The sequence below is a fragment of the Pseudogymnoascus verrucosus genome, assembly GCF_001662655.1.
Source record: "Pseudogymnoascus verrucosus strain UAMH 10579 unplaced genomic scaffold scaffold_1, whole genome shotgun sequence".
Classification (NCBI taxonomy): Eukaryota; Fungi; Ascomycota; class Leotiomycetes; order Thelebolales; family Thelebolaceae; genus Pseudogymnoascus; species Pseudogymnoascus verrucosus.
The window spans coordinates 450,886-468,213 of record NW_017263652.1 but is presented as its reverse complement, the minus strand read 5'-3'; the positions used below and the strand labels follow the sequence as shown (position 1 = coordinate 468,213).

The window sequence follows — 17,328 nt, the reverse complement described above, 5'->3', positions numbered from 1 at the left end:
GGCCAGATTGTACGCTAGCGTCTATTCCAGACTAGCTCAACATATCCGAACGCACACGCAAAATAATAATAATTGCGACGAAATCCCACGAACTTTCTTCCAACAACCGCCAATCGCCAACCAACAACCACTCTACCTTCAACCCTTCTAATCCTCGAAATGGCTCCCTCCCGTAAGGATAAGAAGTCCGGCGACACCATCAACTCGCGCCTCGCGCTTGTGATGAAGTCCGGCAAGGGTACGTTTCCCAATCCCTTCTGAGATATATCCACAGCATCAAAAAACTAACACGCGCGCAGTCGTCCTCGGCTACAAGTCCTCCCTCAAGCAGCTCCGCATGGGCAAGGCCAAGCTGGTTCTCATCTCCGGCAACACCCCTCCCCTCCGCAAGTCCGAGCTCGAGTACTACGCCATGCTCTCCAAGAGCCCCGTCCACCACTTCAACGGCAACAACGTACGTCCTCCCCATATCCCCCTGCGTTCCTGAGAAGGACTTTCCGCAAAGTCTGGAGGAGTACTAATTCCCCGTCTAGCTGGAGCTCGGTACCGCTTGCGGTAAGATGTTCCGCGTTGGCACCATGGTCGTCCTCGACGGCGGTGACTCCGATATCCTGAGCCAGGTCGCTTAAGCGATCGGAGTCTCTGTTGGTGGTTTTGGGTGGTCACTAGGCGTCATTTTGATGAACGGTCAACTGGAGAAATTAACTTGAGCGACAGAAGTGTGGAGGGTACATTTAGTCCCTTTATATATACCCATCAATGCCAATAGCGTCCCACCCAAGTTATGTGTGCTCTTGAATATCAAATGTGACTATTTCCCCGCCCATCCTAATATGTCTGCTCTTCAATATCAAACGTAATCATTTCCCCGCGCTTCCATGATACCACATGAGACGGGATGGTTAATATCACCATCCAATCCGCTGTATCAACTGGTTGGCCTACGAAGAACCCAGAGTGAGACCAGTTATGGGCAGGAGTGACGATCGAACGAAAGCTGACGACTGCCATTTTCAAGACGCACTCGAAACGGTGTGGTGAGCCCAGTGAAGAATTCTAGGGCGAGGATTCGACGGTGGGATAGAATGGTGGTGAGAATAACAAGTGAGACGACAACAACACACCAATGACAGTAAGAACGAAGCTGTAACAAGTGATTCCGTGGCTTGCTATAGGGTACACCAAGGATAGTACAACAGCTTTTCATAATGGTTCGTAGTTTTGCGTCCCATAACTTGTGACTATCATATCAGAACATTCTCAAAAACGAAATGGAGGTTCTTTAGCGGGGGGTTTGGAGATGAGATCCCAACCCCTCACGCCACCGGGGACTGCCTCTCTGGCCATCACGACAATCATAGTATAAATGCTCTAATAACTTCACTTGTGCTGCTCTGCCGTATAACCAGTCCATAGGATATGATCCGAAATTTCTTAATATTTTGCTCCAAGTGCTGCTCACTACCAATGGCGCGTGACGCCCCCATTGCTCACGCTATAAGTGTTGATACAAAGTGCAATACGCAGTGCGTCTCTCCAATACTTCAAGCTCCCATAGTACATCTGCCCCAAAGGATCCCGAGGATTTGAGCCTTGAACCCATGCACATCGAACCGCCCGCAACATTAACGCCTGAACGCTCCCATACCCAGCCTTCCCCAAGCCCCGAAATTCCCTGTTCTCTATAACACACACAGCAATGCCCGTGGGGACGGAGTTCTTTCCATCAACCCATCCAACTCTACCGGTAATCGGTCGCGCGCAGATCGCTTTTGTGCAAGTCCTTTGTCCAGGCTGGTAGATTCCGGTCACGCTCGTACAGGTAACCGCAGTTGTTGCACAGTGTCTAAGTCTCGTTAGTAAAGCACATGAATAGATACGACTGTCTCCGCGAGTGAACACGTAGGGAGGTAAGAAGAAAACGTACCCTTGTGCCAGCAGGCCCATCCCTCACACCCCACACAGCCGTTCCCCAGACCCGGCAGTGCGCGCACCGCCACGTAGTCCTCTCATAATCATTCAAGCCTCCACCACCACCATACCCAGCAACACCGGAGCCCGTGTCCGGCGTCCCCCTCCCACCTGGAGTCCCCGATCGACCAAGCGGACTCAAGCTACGGAAGCGCCTCTTCTTCTTACTGCGCTCACCGCGACCCATCCGCTCCTCCGTCGGCTCTCCAGGGTCGAAAAACCCAAGGCCGCCTGATTGCGGCATCCCGCCCAGCATGCCCGTGTTACTCGAGAATCGCGCAGTCTCACGGCGCATGCGGCGGATCTGGCGCTCGCGGTCGCCTTCTCGCTTCTCGATCTCTTCTTTGCTGAGGACTTCGACCTTGGGCTCCCATTCGTCGGCTAGGTGCTCGTTGTCGTATCTCCAGCCGGCCTCGGAACCGTGGACTGCTTCGTTGGGGATTTCGCCGCCGTATCCACCTACGAGCCCTCCTGATTCGCATGCCTCTTTCTTCAGGCGCAGTACAGCTTCGTAGATAGCATGGGTCATCGCTGGGACCCATTCTCCGGAGAGTCCCATATCCGCGCATGTTTGTTTCGCAAAGACTTCAGCAGTTCCAGGTGGGTGCAATAGCGACCATTCAAACTTGTCTGTGTAGAGATTGTTGGAGAGATTAATGTTCAAGGTGATGATACAACGATACGTGTCGTCCGGGTTGTGGTCGTCAGCCTCCTGTGATATAGGAACCGCTGAGGCTGTAACTTCTTGTGTAACTACCTTCACTGGCGTGGAGAACCCATTTGTTGACAGGTGAGGCGCATGTAAAGGAGTTCCTCGTCCGCTGACGGCAGGGGTTGCGGAATGGTCACGCGACGCGGTACTTGCTTGAATCGTTTTGATAGCAGTCCCATTGGCAGCGGGAGTTTGCTGTGAGTGAAAGAGAGGGTGGAGCGCAACGCCAGCATACTCTTCAAGCTGAGTGCGGATCTGCTTGCTGATCTCCATGGCCAGCGCTTGGCGGTTCGGGAGGTCTAGATCCTGCACCATGCATTGCGCAAACTGGTCTGTGGTGGTAAGAGTCTCGTGGAGGTTCCAGAGAAAGATATCCTTTAGCCGGTAGGGTACTGTGACATCTGGTGTGCGATATACTGGTAATGAGGGGTCGATATTATTGTAAGCTGCGCCTGATGGCAGAGGAAGAGGGGCTTGTGGAATGAAGGCTGGAATGTCGACATCGATGCGAATTGGGACGAGAGTGAGAGGCAGTGATGCCTGCGAGTGAGCTTGGAGATCTGGCTTCCCTGAACGAGCCTTGCCCATCCATTCTCTCCATACTCCTTGAACCTCGACTGGTTCTGTTGCTTCCTTTCCAAATTTGTCCGCGACATCTTGTTTTGCCTGTAGGGTCTCCTCCCTCCTCAAGCTCCTTAAACCGGTGGGCCTGCGCCGTCCTTCATCATCATCTTCATCATAATCTTCAAACCCATCTTCTGCGTAGTTAATGGCTGTTGTGCCTCGTTTCGTTGTTCTTGACGATGGAGTCGCAACGGCTGCAGCAGGTTGTATTATTGGTGTGAGGAGTGAGTTGGCGTATGTCCGTAGTCGTGGAGCATAGCTAGAAATAAAAGCCTGGGGCGGTGCTTTGGCGGTCATTTTGTCTTGTTACGCATGTAAAGCGCGCGGCCGACGTTAATGGGACCTGGCTAAGCTGTGCGTCGATGGGACGCCCTTGTGAAGTTTTGGGTGCGATTTGGCGCCAATTGGGGAAATAAAATCGTGGTCGGCTGGCGTTGTGAAGCCACAGCTTGCATACACTGCGCTTAGACAGTATATAATGTTGAGTGTCGAGTTTGCGACGGCCTGTAGGCTTGCTGGTGTTGGATCTCTCTCTACCTGAGCTCAGTTCGTCGCGTTCTCGACTCAAAATCGCGATGCGATGGGAGGAACGTCTACGCTAGATGTTTTCAGACTAGCGTCAATATATACATCACGTGCGTTTCCTCCAATTGACAGGCCCCACCAACACAACTTCACCAAAAAGCACACACTTATCTCGGACTTGTTGTGATAAATTTTGAGAATCATAAATACTATAAATACTATACTAGACAAGGGGAAATGGTATATATTTGTGGTGGGTTGTTGTCAATCGCCAGCGGTACCCAATGTGTATGTTTTTGTCTATCATCTCATTCATGCACGCTTGAATCATTTATATCGCCAGTTGCCAGGAAAAAGCACTGGACAGGGAATGCCGAGACATTAGGCACGTAAAGCAACTATGACGAAACCCGGACCCGGGGCTGGCCGCGATCACACATAATTTTGTTGTTCCTCAAAGGAGTTCAGACCTCCAAGCTGGCGTGGAAAGATCTCACTCTCCTTTGTCCTCTCCATGCCTTTATCTCAGCCAAGCTTTCTCCCAGGCGTTGGTGGAAGGATGAAACGTAATATATCACGGTGGGCATAAACGGTATAAACTGGGAGTCCAGGGGGAACTTTCTTCTCATCTTGTCAGCTGCTGGAAGGTGGCTTAACAGGGCCGCAACGGTGGGGATAACTTGGGAGTTGTAAAAGCTGGTTATCACAAGCATTCCAAATATCGTTGGCTTGAAAGGAATGCCGGGCTTGGGCGGGGGTATGGAAACTGCACAAGGGAAGTTTTAAACCATTAAAAGCTGGATGGAAATCTATGTGATCCCGTGTCTCAATTCTGCTCTAACCTCATGTCAATACCTGATCTCATCACTCCTTTCAAACCCATAAATTCACTATCCATGATCACACTCATCACTCTTCGAGGCAACATAGTTTTGGAATGCTTTGTAATGTCTTTGATGCGTTGAAGTTGTCTGAATACAAAGCGCCCAGCAATTGTTGACCGATGCCACATCAAGGCCCAACTGCGAGCACCTAATAGAGCGATTCCCTCACACCACTGCTACGCCTAGAACATTCTTCCCCAATTTACCAAGCCATCTCATGTGGTCTGTCACCCTTGCGGAGGGAGAAAGAGGATGCGAGGTAGCTGACGAGGAAGGGCTCCTTCTTGATGGCGGAAAGGATAGACTTGTCGACGGACTTTTGGTCAGCCGCGCGGTTGGAAGAAGGCTTCTTCTTCTGTCATATTATTAGTTTTCCGCTTTCAATCGTCGCAATTGGCTCTGTAATCTTACCTCTGGCTTCTCGCCCTGCTTGAAGAACTCGGCCTCGCCGGTCTTCTTGTCGGACGCCTCACGGGCGAAGTACTTCTCGTCGGAGATCTCCTCGATCTTCTTGGAGTCGACACCAGAGATATCAACCTTGTGGGATGTGGCGATAACGTAGCGGGCGTTGACGCGGCGGACTGGGACACCGTTGACCTTGAATGGGCCGGTGACGAGGAGAACACCCTGGTCGAGGGTGTTCAGGAGGATGACACGCTTGCCACGGAAGCGGCCAGCGAGGAGAATGAGGACGGTACCGGGGACGAGCGAAGAGCGAGGGGTGGAAGCACGGATGGTCTTGCGGACCTATAATTGATCTGTTAGCGATTGTTCTCTCTGCGAATCTAAAGCTGCTTGTCTCTGATATCCAATTGTGGCGCTGTCTGATATCGATGCCTTTGGGTCCATATTTTGGGTGCAACCCTGATAGCCTGATCGCACAATATCTCCAGACACCACAACCTTCGATTTTCCAGATGACAATCGTGCAGTACGCCTAGTCGCAATCTCTTGCTCTGGCTCGGGTTGGGTTTTATAACGCACCTTCTTGTGCTGGGCCTCATCCTCGGCCGGGTACCATTTGCTGGCCTTCTGGCTGTGGTGAGGAATCTCTCTCGTCGACTTTCCGAAGGTCTTCTTCTGACTCTCTTGAGTTGCCGACATCTTGGACGAAGAACCGATTCGGTTTGGTCGTTGGGTATCGGTTCGTTGAGTGTTGTCGTCTTGGATTTGTCGGGCCTGCACTGTTCTGGTTGTCGCGACTCTCGTAGAGTTTTAGCATGCCCTAATGTTTTCGCTTAATTTTGTAGGGTTATCATGTTTGAGTGCTGAAGGGGAAAATCCAAGGGCTAATGTCATGTGATATGTGGCTAATGATAATGATTGTGGGGCTCAGCCACACCTTGGGCTAGGCTGTGGCTTTACAGCGGTTGACCGGGTTCCGCTTGCTCCGCAAGGTAGATAGCTACATGACGAACGCGCTGCCCTCATAAAGCTGTGGTGCTTCTCCAAATCAACCTCCACAGATTTCCAACTACCCCAATACCTTCACAATGTCTATTCAACCTATAATCACGTTCAAGGCGGGCCAGTGTGAAGTTGATGTAAGCTTCTTTTGTGCCGCATAGCTGAGATGGGCTCCTAACAACAGCTTCAGACATCAAGCAAGCCTTACAAGGTCACACCTTTGGCAACGAAGGGTTACATATATCTCTACTCTGAGGATGGTATGGTAGCTTTCCAACTATTTCAAGCATGTGTCTAATGTTCCAGAACTCATCCACTTCTGCTGGCGGCCACGCACAGCTCAACTCGACGAGCCAGAGCTTGATCTTATGATGATCCCAACCGATGGCCACTTTGTCCCATACGAATACAAAACCTCCGATCAGCCGACTTCCAAAACGAACGGACGCATCTTTGTCCTCAAGTTCTCGTCCTCCTCCCAGCGCCACCTATTCTGGCTCCAATCACAGCCCCAACGCGCCGATGACCCAAGCTCATTCTCGACCCGCGATCAGAAGATCGGGCAAATTGTGGACTCCCTGCTACAGGGCGAGGACGTCAATGTTAGCAGCGAGCTGGAGAATGTACAAAACCCGAGGGGCGGTGACGATGAGGACGAGACCATGGAGGATGTAGAAGGCCATGGCGACCCATCAGAACACCACCGAGGAAGTGGTGGAGGCGCCGGCCCAGATGCTACAGGTGGAGATGTCCGTGAGGAGGGCGAGCCGTCGAGGGAAGGAGGTGCCGAGGGCGGAAGAGCGTAGGTTATATCCACTGTGTTGCATTGCGTTGCGTACCAGGCGAAGTTAGCATAGGTTGAGAAAAGCTTTTACGGAAAGCAAGAGGCGTTTGGTGACTTTGAAAACGGAGATGGGTGCTGTATATGTGGCGTTTTTGCGCATTTACTGCTAGAAACACTATACCATTGAACCTGCTTGCACCAAACGCTTCTTGCTGCATCCTGGCCTGCACTTTTGCCAATACCTGTTACTTCTTGTTGCCTGCACTTCTGCCAATGTTTGCTGCCCAGTCTTGATATTCTCCCCCTCAACCATCGCTCTACTTCTAACGCAGAGCTAACTTCAAATAGTAATGCCTCTCTTTCCTCTGCCGCAGCACCAACAGATGCCCAAACCGCAGTCAACAACTTCCTTGCCTCGCTCCGTGGCAACAACAATCTCGCCCAAGGAGAAGAAGGAGGAGAAGCCCAAGGCCAAGGCCCATACACAACTCTCTCTGACCTCCTCACAACCTCCACCACCATCCCCGTAATCAACAATGCCACAGAAGCGCAACTCGACAACTTCCTCTCCTACCTGCCTCCGACTGTGCTGCTCTTAGCGCAAGAGTCCTCCGCACAAATCGACGGCATGGTCGAGCCAACCAGCGGCACAGCACAAGCGGCTTTGGAAGCACTTAGCGTGTCCCAAAAGCGAGCGATCCTGAAGAGAGTGCTGCATAGCCCACAGTTCAGCCAAGGCCTTGGCAGCTTGACGATAGCTCTGCAGCAGGGTGGCCTGCCGAGTGTGGCCGAAGCATTGAAGATCAAGGTTGATAATAAGGCAATGTACGCACAGGGAGGAGAGGCAGTCAGGCAGTTTGTGGAGGGGATTAAGAAGTCGGTTGTGGAGGAGGGTCAATAGAGATTGGGCACCAGGAGTACTATTATGGGCTACAGATAATGGGACTGCGGATTCGAAACAATGTGATAACCGGACAAAGAAGAATAGCCATAGAACCAAGAGTTTAATCGATGATTATTATACTCATTTTATGGATGTCGATGCCGACCGTGGATACGGATGAGAAGTCCCCTTGCATGCGGCTACCCCACACTGGACCCTGCCGCTTACTCCACATCGCGCCGGGAGGGAACGACCCCGCCAGTATCACCGAGTACAGGTATCACCTTCCTCAACATCCAAAAACTTTATACAGAGGCTTTGCAGCGGGCTTGATATTCTCTAATGAAATTTAATAAAACGTTCGCATTCCGTCCAATTCCCAAACAAATTTTATCCACCTCCAACTTGATTCACACCTTATTAATGATCTTCTCCAAGTGCTCCGCTACAGCCTTCTTCGACGCATTGCTGTCTTTCCGATATTTCTTGTCCACTGGCTGGTATGCCATGCGCTCCTGTACAGAGGAAGTTGTATCATAGAGGTACCTGTCGAGAGTCGCGGACGATTTGCCAGCCTTTTTACTACAACGATGTGTCAGTACTGGGATATTTGGAAAACAACTGGTGGAAATCGCGAACTATAAGAGGGTCACATACTCTTTAGGCTTTGAGGCGTGCTCTTTGGCATTAGAAGGCTGAACCTTCTCGTTCTTTTGGCTGGCCATCCTTGCTGCCTAGTGTCAGTTTGGCTGCGTGAGAGGCCTAGCCTTGTTGCGAACTTACCAGTGAAGGATCAGGTACTGGAAAGGCGAACTTTTTGATAGACAGGGCTGGATATTGATATAGATGTCGAAAACGGTCGAGATATTGATGATATTTAATGGATTCTACTGATGAAAAGATTGAAAAATCAATCCCATCAATCCCTTCTTATACACAGAGCAAAACGCTGCGTCTTTTCGCCCTTTGCAAGTCCTGTCTGGCCCAGTCTTCCCCACAACCCCCGTCTGTTCCCCGCAAATTGTCGCGCGGTGGTAAACGCAGTTACCATGTTCAGTCCCACGGCACTCTTACACTGGTCTCTGAGGCCGCGAGGAGCGTGCCCTGCGCCAGTAACTGTTGCGCCCTGGGCAAAATCATTTTACAACCGCGAGGTACGCGTGGGGAGCGGTGATACATGGGTGGCGTTGAATTGGGAGGTGGCTCCCAGCCTTGCATGAATGTACCTTGCAGTCGTCTGCCCATTTATTTCATATATTATTGGATATAATACCTTTCTCTTTGCACTGTATGCCTGAATTATTGCTACACTTCATTGCCCTGTCCTGTCGAGTGGCATTCAATGATACAACCTGTCCAGACACCCTTTCCGAGCTCCAGCTCCAGCTTGAGCTTCGATGTGGTACATAATGTCTATGAATACACTCATCCAACAATCACATTGTATACCCTATTTCAAAGAGACGCAATCTCCGAAGCACGAACAATATACACAAGCTGGTCTGCGTGCCGTCCGCATCATGGCTGCGCGTCCACAGCAGCTACGTTCGTTGGAGCAGTAGGAGGCCTGTCCACTAACCAACAGAATGCAGTTGAACCATGGAACAGTGCCCGTGGGTATGGCTTTAACGTGCTGCATTGCTCTCGTCCCCTTTTAAATGCGGGTGCAGTCAATCCAATAAGATGGATATATGGCGATAGCATAAAACTAGATGAAGACGAAGAAATCAATATTAAGACACGCTCTAAGAGCAAACAAAAAGGACGGGGACCCCAAGCTGTGGTTCTACTACATGAGATATCATGGCTGTGGCGTTACGGCGAAAGTACCACGCGGCGACAAGAGCTTGGTGACGAGAATTAATAACAAGAACCTAGCGACAAGAACCCATCGACAGGAATCTAGCGACAAGAATGTACTCGCCTACCCGACATACGTCGTGTATGAAATGGCTTCGTAAAGAACTACAACATCAAGTGGTCAGGGTGGCAGCTGGTAAGTTATGTGAGTCGCCCATTTGGTTATCCACGCACTCGCAATATCATTGTAACGGATCTTCTCAGTTGGAAACGTGCCACCCCTTCTTATATATATCCCTCCAATACTTAAATCAAATTAAATGGCAATAGTTGGGCTTGTCTAATAATAACCTCTAATTATTCGTCCGGTCATTTTTGGTTGTCCTGTTCACATTTGGTGCTGTTAAAAATTCTGTTAAGAAATACTCTCTCTACCCCTGAAATACGTAGCGGGGAAGGTCAAATGCCAATAGAGGACTCCCCTATCTCATATTATCTATCTCGCCCCAGAAAATGTACAGACACCCCACAAAGCGCTCGCTACCACTACCCCCACAGCTCGACCACTCTACTCACTCACACACCCCTTTCAAACATACTACCCCTCTCAGCTAGGGAGTCCGTATCCCTCACATTTCACTATATTCATCGCACATTCTGCTCCTTCACTTCGCAGCCGTCATTACGACTCCTTCGTACTCTCTCGAAGCGATATACTCCAGGGTGCGTTCGAAGTGTCTCCTCGGGCCCTCAATCGTAGCCGCGTCCTGGTTGGTCTGGAGATTGGAGTGGATAAGCTCGATGAGGCCGTTGATGTACTTGATAGTCACCTAGCTATTGTTAACGACGCGAACAATGGTAGAGATGGAAAGGGGAAACTCACGGCCTCGTTCTGCTGGTCAAAGTAGTAGACGTAGCGGTTCAGGATCTCAACGAAGAGCTCCACCGACACCGCGGTGTCCATGCATGCATCTGCGACGCGAAGAGCGCGCTGGAGACATTCCAACACGCGCTTGCCATCACGGTAAAGCTAAATAACGTCAGTACAAAAGTACACTCTACCGGGTTATAAAGAAACTTACCCCTTTCTCGTCCTCCTCGCCCTTCGCCGCGATCGGCACAGCCCACCACAAGTGACTCGCCAAGTACACCGCGCGGCACTGATCCGGCTTCTTGAGCAACTTGCTGCCATGAAGCGCGCATTTGGTGATGAGGGTATCGTAGTTCTCCTTGCTGAAGTTGCGCGTCTCGTGCAGCGCACCCGCGATAATGCAGACAGCCTGGAACTGGGCGCGGGAGTCGCTGACAGCCTCCTCATAGATGGTGAAAGCCTGCGCGAAGAACTCGTAGCTCACCTCCTCAAAGCCGTTCTGGTCCGCAATCTGACCGCAGGCGACGAACTGGCGCAGGCATAGGTCGGCGGCGCCGTTGACGCGGGTGTAAAGAGTCGAAAGCGAGGAGTGCATGTACTTGTACAGCGAGGAGGATTGCGTGGACCAGTTGTCATCGTAGTGCTCGCGTGCCTTATAGCGGTTGGCGAGCTTGATAGCGCTGGTGATAAGGGCTGGGGTTGTGAACTTGATGCGCTCGTTGCCCTCTGAGTAGGCTTTCTTGGTGGCTTGAAGAAGCTTGAATTGCGTATCATTGTCATCGCTGTGGATCAAATGAACAATTCTAGCCAGCCAGCCTTGCTCCTCGATAGTCTCGTCCGTCTCAACGACCCTTCTTTGCTGGACACCCGGGTAACCTGCCGGCGGCTGCGACCCTTCCTTGATCAATACCTTCAAGATCTCTAGTACGCTTTCTAATCCTGCCACTGTGGACGTCTTCGTGTAAGTTTTCAAGAGGGTCTTGGCCACCTCACCAGCAATAGCCCGCCGTGTAGGGTAGGTCTGCGAGTTGATAAGGGGTATATATTGGGGCAAAGAGAGCGCTGTAAATATCGATGCGTAACTTTGTAGGGGGGCCTGGAGAAGGCTGAGAATATTTGTTTGGGTGGCCTGCGAGTGCAGCTCGGGACTGTTCGCGTGTTGCTGGCACTTGTGGTTTGCGTAGTCGAGGATCTTATCGACATAATCTAATCGCTCCGGGTAAATATTTAGAGCTAGGTTGGCCAAGGAGACCAGCAATGCCGTTGTGTCTTGTATTGGGAGGTGTTGAGCCGTGACCAAGTTCATGACCTGATCGAAGAATATCTCGTATAACTTGATGTTATCCAGGATGCCTCTACCCTTCTTTGCCGGGGCAGCCTCATCTTCGCCATTAGCAGGCTCATCCTCTGGGTCTGGTGCAGCGGGCTCTTCTTTCTTGTCCTCTTTCTTGTCTTCTGAGGCCTCGGCGCCTTCTTCATATTTCGGAAGCTCGTCAGTGCTTTCCTCCGGCTCGCCCTTTTTATCGTCTCCACCCTCAGCAGCTGCAGAAGCAGCCTCCTCTTCTTTCTTCTTCTTCTCGCTACTTAGGCGTACATCTTCCAAAAGCTTAACGAGGGCATCCTCCTCGGTCTTTTTCCGCTCCTCCAATGGTTCCGGCTCTGTTTCCCTAGCCGCAAACGCAGACAGCCTATCCATGAGACCAATCACAATCGCCTTGACATTGACATGCGGGTTGAGTCGTGAAACAGCAGCTAAGAACTGGTCGAGGGTATGAAGGTGAAACTCGTCCGGGAAGACCTGCGTGATAACCTCGAGCAGGTACTCCTGAGCAAGCACATCGCGACACTGGACAACCTGCTCCAACAGAGGTTGCAAAATAACGTTTTTGTATGCTTCCAGATCGACCAGCTGGCTCAGCCGCACGAGATTGCTGCCAACCAGCAATTGGAGCTCCTGTCGCTCCTTCGTCCTTTGCTCCCGCTCCCTCGAATGGCCCTGGTGCTGCAGACGCACCCAGAGCTTGTTCATCTCCACGAAATTCGTCAGGATGAAGCTTATCGAGTCCTGCAGGTTCCCCTCCGGTCCGTCTCCGCTGCCCGTTGGCAGGTGGTCGCGGGCTTGTCCGGACAGGTAATAGCGCAGGAAGAGGCCGCGGATCGGGTGCTGGACTCCTCGGCTCATCTCCATCATATCCTTCATGATCTCTTTCACCGGGGCATCGTCAATGGCCATGTAGACGGTGCCCACGGTGATCATCAGGTAGAGCCGGGGCACGATGTTGCCAGCATATTGGACGAGCTCGTATAAGTCGGCCAGATGGTTGACAGGGTGCGATTCGCGAAGGTACACCGATAGATGCCGGAGAGCATCAAATACGGACATATATAGCTCATAGTATTGTTTGGGGCCGAGACTGCTCGTTCGAAGCTCTGATACCAAGGTCGAGCTACGCAATCTAAGTTAGCACTACGACACACAGACAAGACTCCAACCCGAGCATTCCGGAAAATCGATTCAATCAAAAAGAGCTACCCACCTGCACTTCAGCGCATCCATAAGCTTCCCGGGCGTCTCCAAGCACTTGCGCATCAAGTGCGTCTGCTGCCTCACCACCGTCAAGGCATCCTCAAGCAGCCGCGCCTGGTCCTCCACCGCCGGAGGTGTCGCCATGGTCGAGTTCAGCGATGTAGGATTCAGTTCTTGGTCGGGACAGGGTACAATGGCACGGGCATTGATTTTCAACTGGAATCGTTGGAGTTGTTGACTCAAAGGGTTGATTACTGGCTTGCGCGGCCCAGGACGTTGGCCTTGCAGGTCACGACGTCTGCGTCTTCGCTACAGCAGCGTCATCCGCTAGCGCGGGGACGGGCTGCCAGGGTCCACCTCGACCAAGGCAGTTAGAAACTGTACTGGAACTCCAATATGATCGTCACTCACTCACAACAGCAAACTCATTTATGATAGAGCATTGTTTATAACGACATTTTCAGTTTATGTTGTTTATTAATTATTTCTTGTAAGTCTAATATCACAGTTTATATATCCCCTGCTCGATCAACACGACACCCCTATTCCCTGTGCCCTGCGCCTTCCAGCTCTTGGTGCGCTCCTTGCCCCGTCGCTGCCTTCATCTTGATGCGATGTTCGTGCAAATCATCGACGCTGTATCGGTGGTGTCGTTGGCTTGTCTTTCCATCTATATGTGTCCTAATATACACATATCAAATCGGCGCTCTCTATCCTCGCCGGTGTTGATCTGGGCCTGTATTCCAACAGCTCGACCGTCTGATCCCTTTCCGAATAAGTTCCATGCAGCTCTTATGTAGCTCGGTATGAAGGTATGAAGGTATGAAAGCACTTCGTAGTGCCCTCCATCCAAAATCAACTACCTCCTCGCTGCTTGTGTCGGGGTCGTCGTTGAGTTTGACCACACTGGGTATGTCGTATGCCACATCCCATTGTCATAAACCTTGGCCGAGCTGGATGCACTGATGCTCGAGCTGAGCGTCACAGTCGACACTATTGCAACCGCCGTTGGAGCTGCGACGGACTGGTACACCGTCGTGGGGATATACACCGTCTGAAACTCCTTTACGGCCGACGGCGTCGCCACAGCTCCCATAACCGTCTCCGTGATCACTGCCGCAGAAGCCGTGACGGTGATGTACACCTCCGCTGCGGATGCGCTGGCAGCCACTGTCTGTGTAACCGTGACTGTGCCCCCCTGGGCGCCGCCGTCGACAGGAACGACGGAGTAGTTTGCGCGAGCTACAAGAACTGGTTCTGGCTGCGAGTTGTCCGGTCGCGATATGAGTGGTAGAGCGAGGGAGAGCGAGTACACCGACGAGAGAGCCAGAAGCGGCGTGAGTGGCAGCGGGGAGCGCATCGTGGATATTAATATGATAAAGAGCGTTTGCGAGTTGACTCTCTTCAGCGAAGCTTAGTCGTCTCCAACACAACGATTGACTTCGGTCTTTCTTCGTTTGCTTGCTTGTTAATAAAAATGTGATGAGCAGTAAAGCAGAAACATTCCAGACTCTTTAGTCTCCATTCTTTCCATCACATCAGAGATATATCTCACCTCGCCAAAAACTGAGGGTTTAGAAAATGGCTGGGGGACCACGAGCTTGTTGTCTCTGCTATTCGAGGAGGCTGGCTGGCGAGGCTGAGGATCGGCTGTGATTGGCTGCCAAGCCTCGCTTAGGGGCGGGATGGAAGCGCTTGTAGTACGTACCACTGATTACTAGCGCGCTTACCAGCCTTCTCATATTTAGACGACGGGCTTCATCTATATCGTCTTGGAGGTCATGTGAAGGTGAGATGTAGGGGGATCTATGTGATTACGGCGCCGGTGTGATTAATGTGCCTGTTTGTTTTCAATGTAGATCATGTGATTGCTGCGCAAAATGCATGTTTCAATTTCTTCAGGTACCACTGGGCGAAAACCCGCATAAAACTAAAGTCGAAACAAAAACATTGGGTATTTGTAAGGACCCTTTGGACTGAATAGTAATCACACGTTATCGGCAGTTACTGACTCTCCTTCGGAGGTCCGCATTCCTTTATATCTCCGCACGGGGTGTCGGCTTGTAGACTCTCCGCCCTGGCATTGCCGTCCTGTGCCTCGCACGTGACTTGCTTAGTAACAGTATTTGGTGGTGGAGACGAACCTCGGCTCATACGCCCCGCCGTGAAAAGTTCTCAAGAGGCAAAGATTCTAAAACGTCGTAGAAATCAAATCTTGGATATGCTCCACTAATGCCTAGTCTGGTTGTCCTCGGTGCAAATCGCCCCCGCCGGGTGCTAGAGTTTATCCGTTTGGACAATATGTAGAAACTTATGAAACGACCACTGTCCCAGTTCATGAGGAGCCCATTTCCAGCGCCCTTTCAATATCCTTCGTAATTGATATCCTTAGTAATTGAACTACGTGAAGATGCTTCTATCACAAGAGATTGTGCTGCCTTGCGGCCTCCGCTTCGCAAATCGCCTCTCTAAGGTACTGATGAAAGATCCAATGCACGTGGGTGGTTCACCATTAACAATATACAGGCTGCGATGGCTGAGAACCTAGCACCCAACCACATTCCCAACGACGAAATTATAAAAGCGTATGAGGAATGGTCGGACGGTGATTGGGGCATGGTGCTGACTGGTAAGAAATTTGAGCATAATCTGCCATATACGTACTAAGACCACATAGGGAATGTCATGGTATCAGATACTCATATGGGAAATGTGAAAGATGTCGCCATTTCGTCCAATGCGTCGGATCAAGCTTCCAAAGACCTCCAGGAAACGTGGAAACATTGGGCGGATACCTGCCAGCGTCACGGAACTCCAACAGTGGTCCAACTATGTCATCCAGGGCGGCAGTCACCCCCAGGAGCAGGCAGCCGAGGGTTTTTTGAGAAGACGGTCGCTCCATCTGCCGTGAAGTTGGACTTTGGACCTAGGATAGTCGATAAGCTTGCTGTTTCTCTTGCTTTTGGAACGCCAAGGGAGATGACAGTCGACGAAATCTCAGGGGATGGCGGACTAGTGGATCAGTTCGTGGCCGCTGCAAAGCAATGTTTGGATGCTGGGTTCAAAGGCGTACAGCTCCATGCAGCGTAAGCTTTATCTATTCTCTCCCATACTAGATACTGACGATTCTCACAGACACGGGTATTTACTTGCCCAATTCCTATCGCCCCAGACAAACCGGCGCACCGATGAGTTCGGCGGAAGTCCTGCGAAGAGAGCTGAGATTGTCCTCCGCATCATCCGCGCTGTTAGAAAAGCGACAAGTAAAGAGTTCTGTATTGGTATCAAGATGAACAGCGTCGATGCAGCCTCTTCGGCCTCACTGTCGGATACTATGGAGCAAATCAAGCTTGTGGCCGACTGCGGTATTGATTTCATCGAGATCTCCGGCGGCACGTACGAGAATCCTAAAATGATGGTCGATCCAGAGGCGGACTCTACCCCCAAAGCTCCCGCGAGTGCCGCTGCGGAGAAGACATTCCAGAGAGAGAGTTTCTTCCTAGAATTCGCCAAAACTGTCCGAGAAACATTCCCAGAGCTTGTCCTCATGGTCACTGGCGGCTTCAGGACTAGACTCGGCATGGAGCACGCTCTTAAATCGGGCGGCTGTGATATTGTCGGCATCGGACGACCAGCAGCTGTGATACCCAGACTACCAAAGGAGATCATACTGAACACCACGGACGTCTCGGACGAAGAGGCTAATGTCACTCTGGCCGCGTTACAGATGCCTCTCTTAGTCCGCACATTTGGATTGAAGCAAGTTGGTGCCGGGGTCCAAACTGCTTACTACGCGGAGCAGATTGGAAGGATGGGGCGAGGGTTGGCACCAGTTGATAATAGAATCCAGGCCAGTGCCTAAGACCATCATGTGCGTGGTTATTCCAGTAAATGTAGATTGGGCCCAATGGCCTATAGAACTACAGAGTACAATTGACTGCTCTAGTGACGGCATATTCTAAGTTAAAGTTGGGATGGTCGCTATCATATAATGGAGGGTCTAAATAAGGGGTAAGGGTTAAAAGCGGCGATGGTCGTCTAGTATGGTGGTTGGCGGCCGGTTTAACCGCTAATGCTTTCATATTTCATTAATGGTTAGTAAATTACTACTAAGACTCTAAATTATAGAAAAGATCTACTATATTAATTATTAAAGAGTAAAAACGGATAAAAATAGGATTTTATGAACAAAAGCAGTTAGATAGTGTATTTGTGCATAATGCCACTAGTATTAGTCATATCCTCGTATTTACAGCAACGAAATATGATCTTTAGTAAAGCTGTGGCGCAGATTCATGCATTAATTAGACTTCTATATATTGTTAGGGGGGTGGGGCAGC

At 50.9% G+C, this 17,328-nt stretch overlaps 8 protein-coding genes across 8 annotated transcripts; 3 read left to right on the top strand and 5 right to left on the bottom strand.

Moving 5' to 3' along the window:
- The first annotated feature begins 54 nt into the window (after positions 1-54).
- On the top strand, positions 55-780 carry RPL30 (60S ribosomal protein L30). The gene is made up of 3 exons (XM_018269695.2): positions 55-238; positions 300-454; positions 534-780. Exons 1-3 carry the CDS (start codon positions 160-162, stop codon positions 627-629), a joined length of 330 nt encoding a protein of 109 aa, XP_018135045.1. The 5' UTR covers positions 55-159; the 3' UTR covers positions 630-780.
- Positions 781-1,421: 641 nt separating this feature from the next.
- Positions 1,422-3,882, bottom strand: SFH1 (Chromatin structure remodeling complex protein sfh1 (SNF5 1)). Its single transcript, XM_018269694.2, has 2 exons — positions 1,928-3,882; positions 1,422-1,846 (listed from the first exon to the last, which is right to left on the bottom strand). Exons 1-2 carry the CDS (start codon positions 3,602-3,604, stop codon positions 1,742-1,744), a joined length of 1,782 nt encoding a protein of 593 aa, XP_018135048.1. The 5' UTR covers positions 3,605-3,882; the 3' UTR covers positions 1,422-1,741.
- A 752-nt stretch (positions 3,883-4,634) lies between these two features.
- On the bottom strand, positions 4,635-5,947 carry VE01_00160 (uncharacterized protein). Its single transcript, XM_018269693.2, has 3 exons — positions 5,701-5,947; positions 5,128-5,463; positions 4,635-5,071 (listed from the first exon to the last, which is right to left on the bottom strand). The coding sequence occupies exons 1-3, from the start codon at positions 5,818-5,820 to the stop codon at positions 4,919-4,921; spliced, it is 609 nt and encodes a 202-aa protein (XP_018135047.1). The 5' UTR covers positions 5,821-5,947; the 3' UTR covers positions 4,635-4,918.
- A 186-nt stretch (positions 5,948-6,133) lies between these two features.
- On the top strand, positions 6,134-7,911 carry VE01_00159 (uncharacterized protein). Its single transcript, XM_018269692.2, has 4 exons — positions 6,134-6,260; positions 6,314-6,383; positions 6,430-6,925; positions 7,256-7,911. Exons 1-4 carry the CDS (start codon positions 6,210-6,212, stop codon positions 7,806-7,808), a joined length of 1,170 nt encoding a protein of 389 aa, XP_018135244.1. The 5' UTR covers positions 6,134-6,209; the 3' UTR covers positions 7,809-7,911.
- A 289-nt stretch (positions 7,912-8,200) lies between these two features.
- Positions 8,201-8,515, bottom strand: VE01_00158 (uncharacterized protein; the record flags this gene model as incomplete). Its single annotated transcript, XM_018269691.1, has 2 exons — positions 8,201-8,372; positions 8,448-8,515. 2 exons carry the CDS (start codon positions 8,513-8,515, stop codon positions 8,201-8,203), a joined length of 240 nt encoding a protein of 79 aa, XP_018135130.1.
- A 1,372-nt stretch (positions 8,516-9,887) lies between these two features.
- Positions 9,888-13,487, bottom strand: VPS35 (retromer subunit). The gene is made up of 4 exons (XM_018269690.2): positions 12,999-13,487; positions 10,673-12,908; positions 10,474-10,620; positions 9,888-10,420 (listed from the first exon to the last, which is right to left on the bottom strand). The coding sequence occupies exons 1-4, from the start codon at positions 13,130-13,132 to the stop codon at positions 10,256-10,258; spliced, it is 2,682 nt and encodes an 893-aa protein (XP_018135245.1). The 5' UTR covers positions 13,133-13,487; the 3' UTR covers positions 9,888-10,255.
- Positions 13,488-13,847: 360 nt separating this feature from the next.
- On the bottom strand, positions 13,848-14,348 carry VE01_00156 (uncharacterized protein; the record flags this gene model as incomplete). Its single annotated transcript, XM_018269689.1, has 1 exon — positions 13,848-14,348. One exon carries the CDS (start codon positions 14,346-14,348, stop codon positions 13,848-13,850), a length of 501 nt encoding a protein of 166 aa, XP_018135246.1.
- A 1,000-nt stretch (positions 14,349-15,348) lies between these two features.
- VE01_00155 (uncharacterized protein) lies at positions 15,349-17,182 on the top strand. Its single transcript, XM_018269688.2, has 4 exons — positions 15,349-15,461; positions 15,515-15,617; positions 15,666-16,074; positions 16,124-17,182. The coding sequence occupies exons 1-4, from the start codon at positions 15,399-15,401 to the stop codon at positions 16,848-16,850; spliced, it is 1,302 nt and encodes a 433-aa protein (XP_018135247.1). The 5' UTR covers positions 15,349-15,398; the 3' UTR covers positions 16,851-17,182.
- The last annotated feature ends 146 nt before the right edge of the window (positions 17,183-17,328 follow it).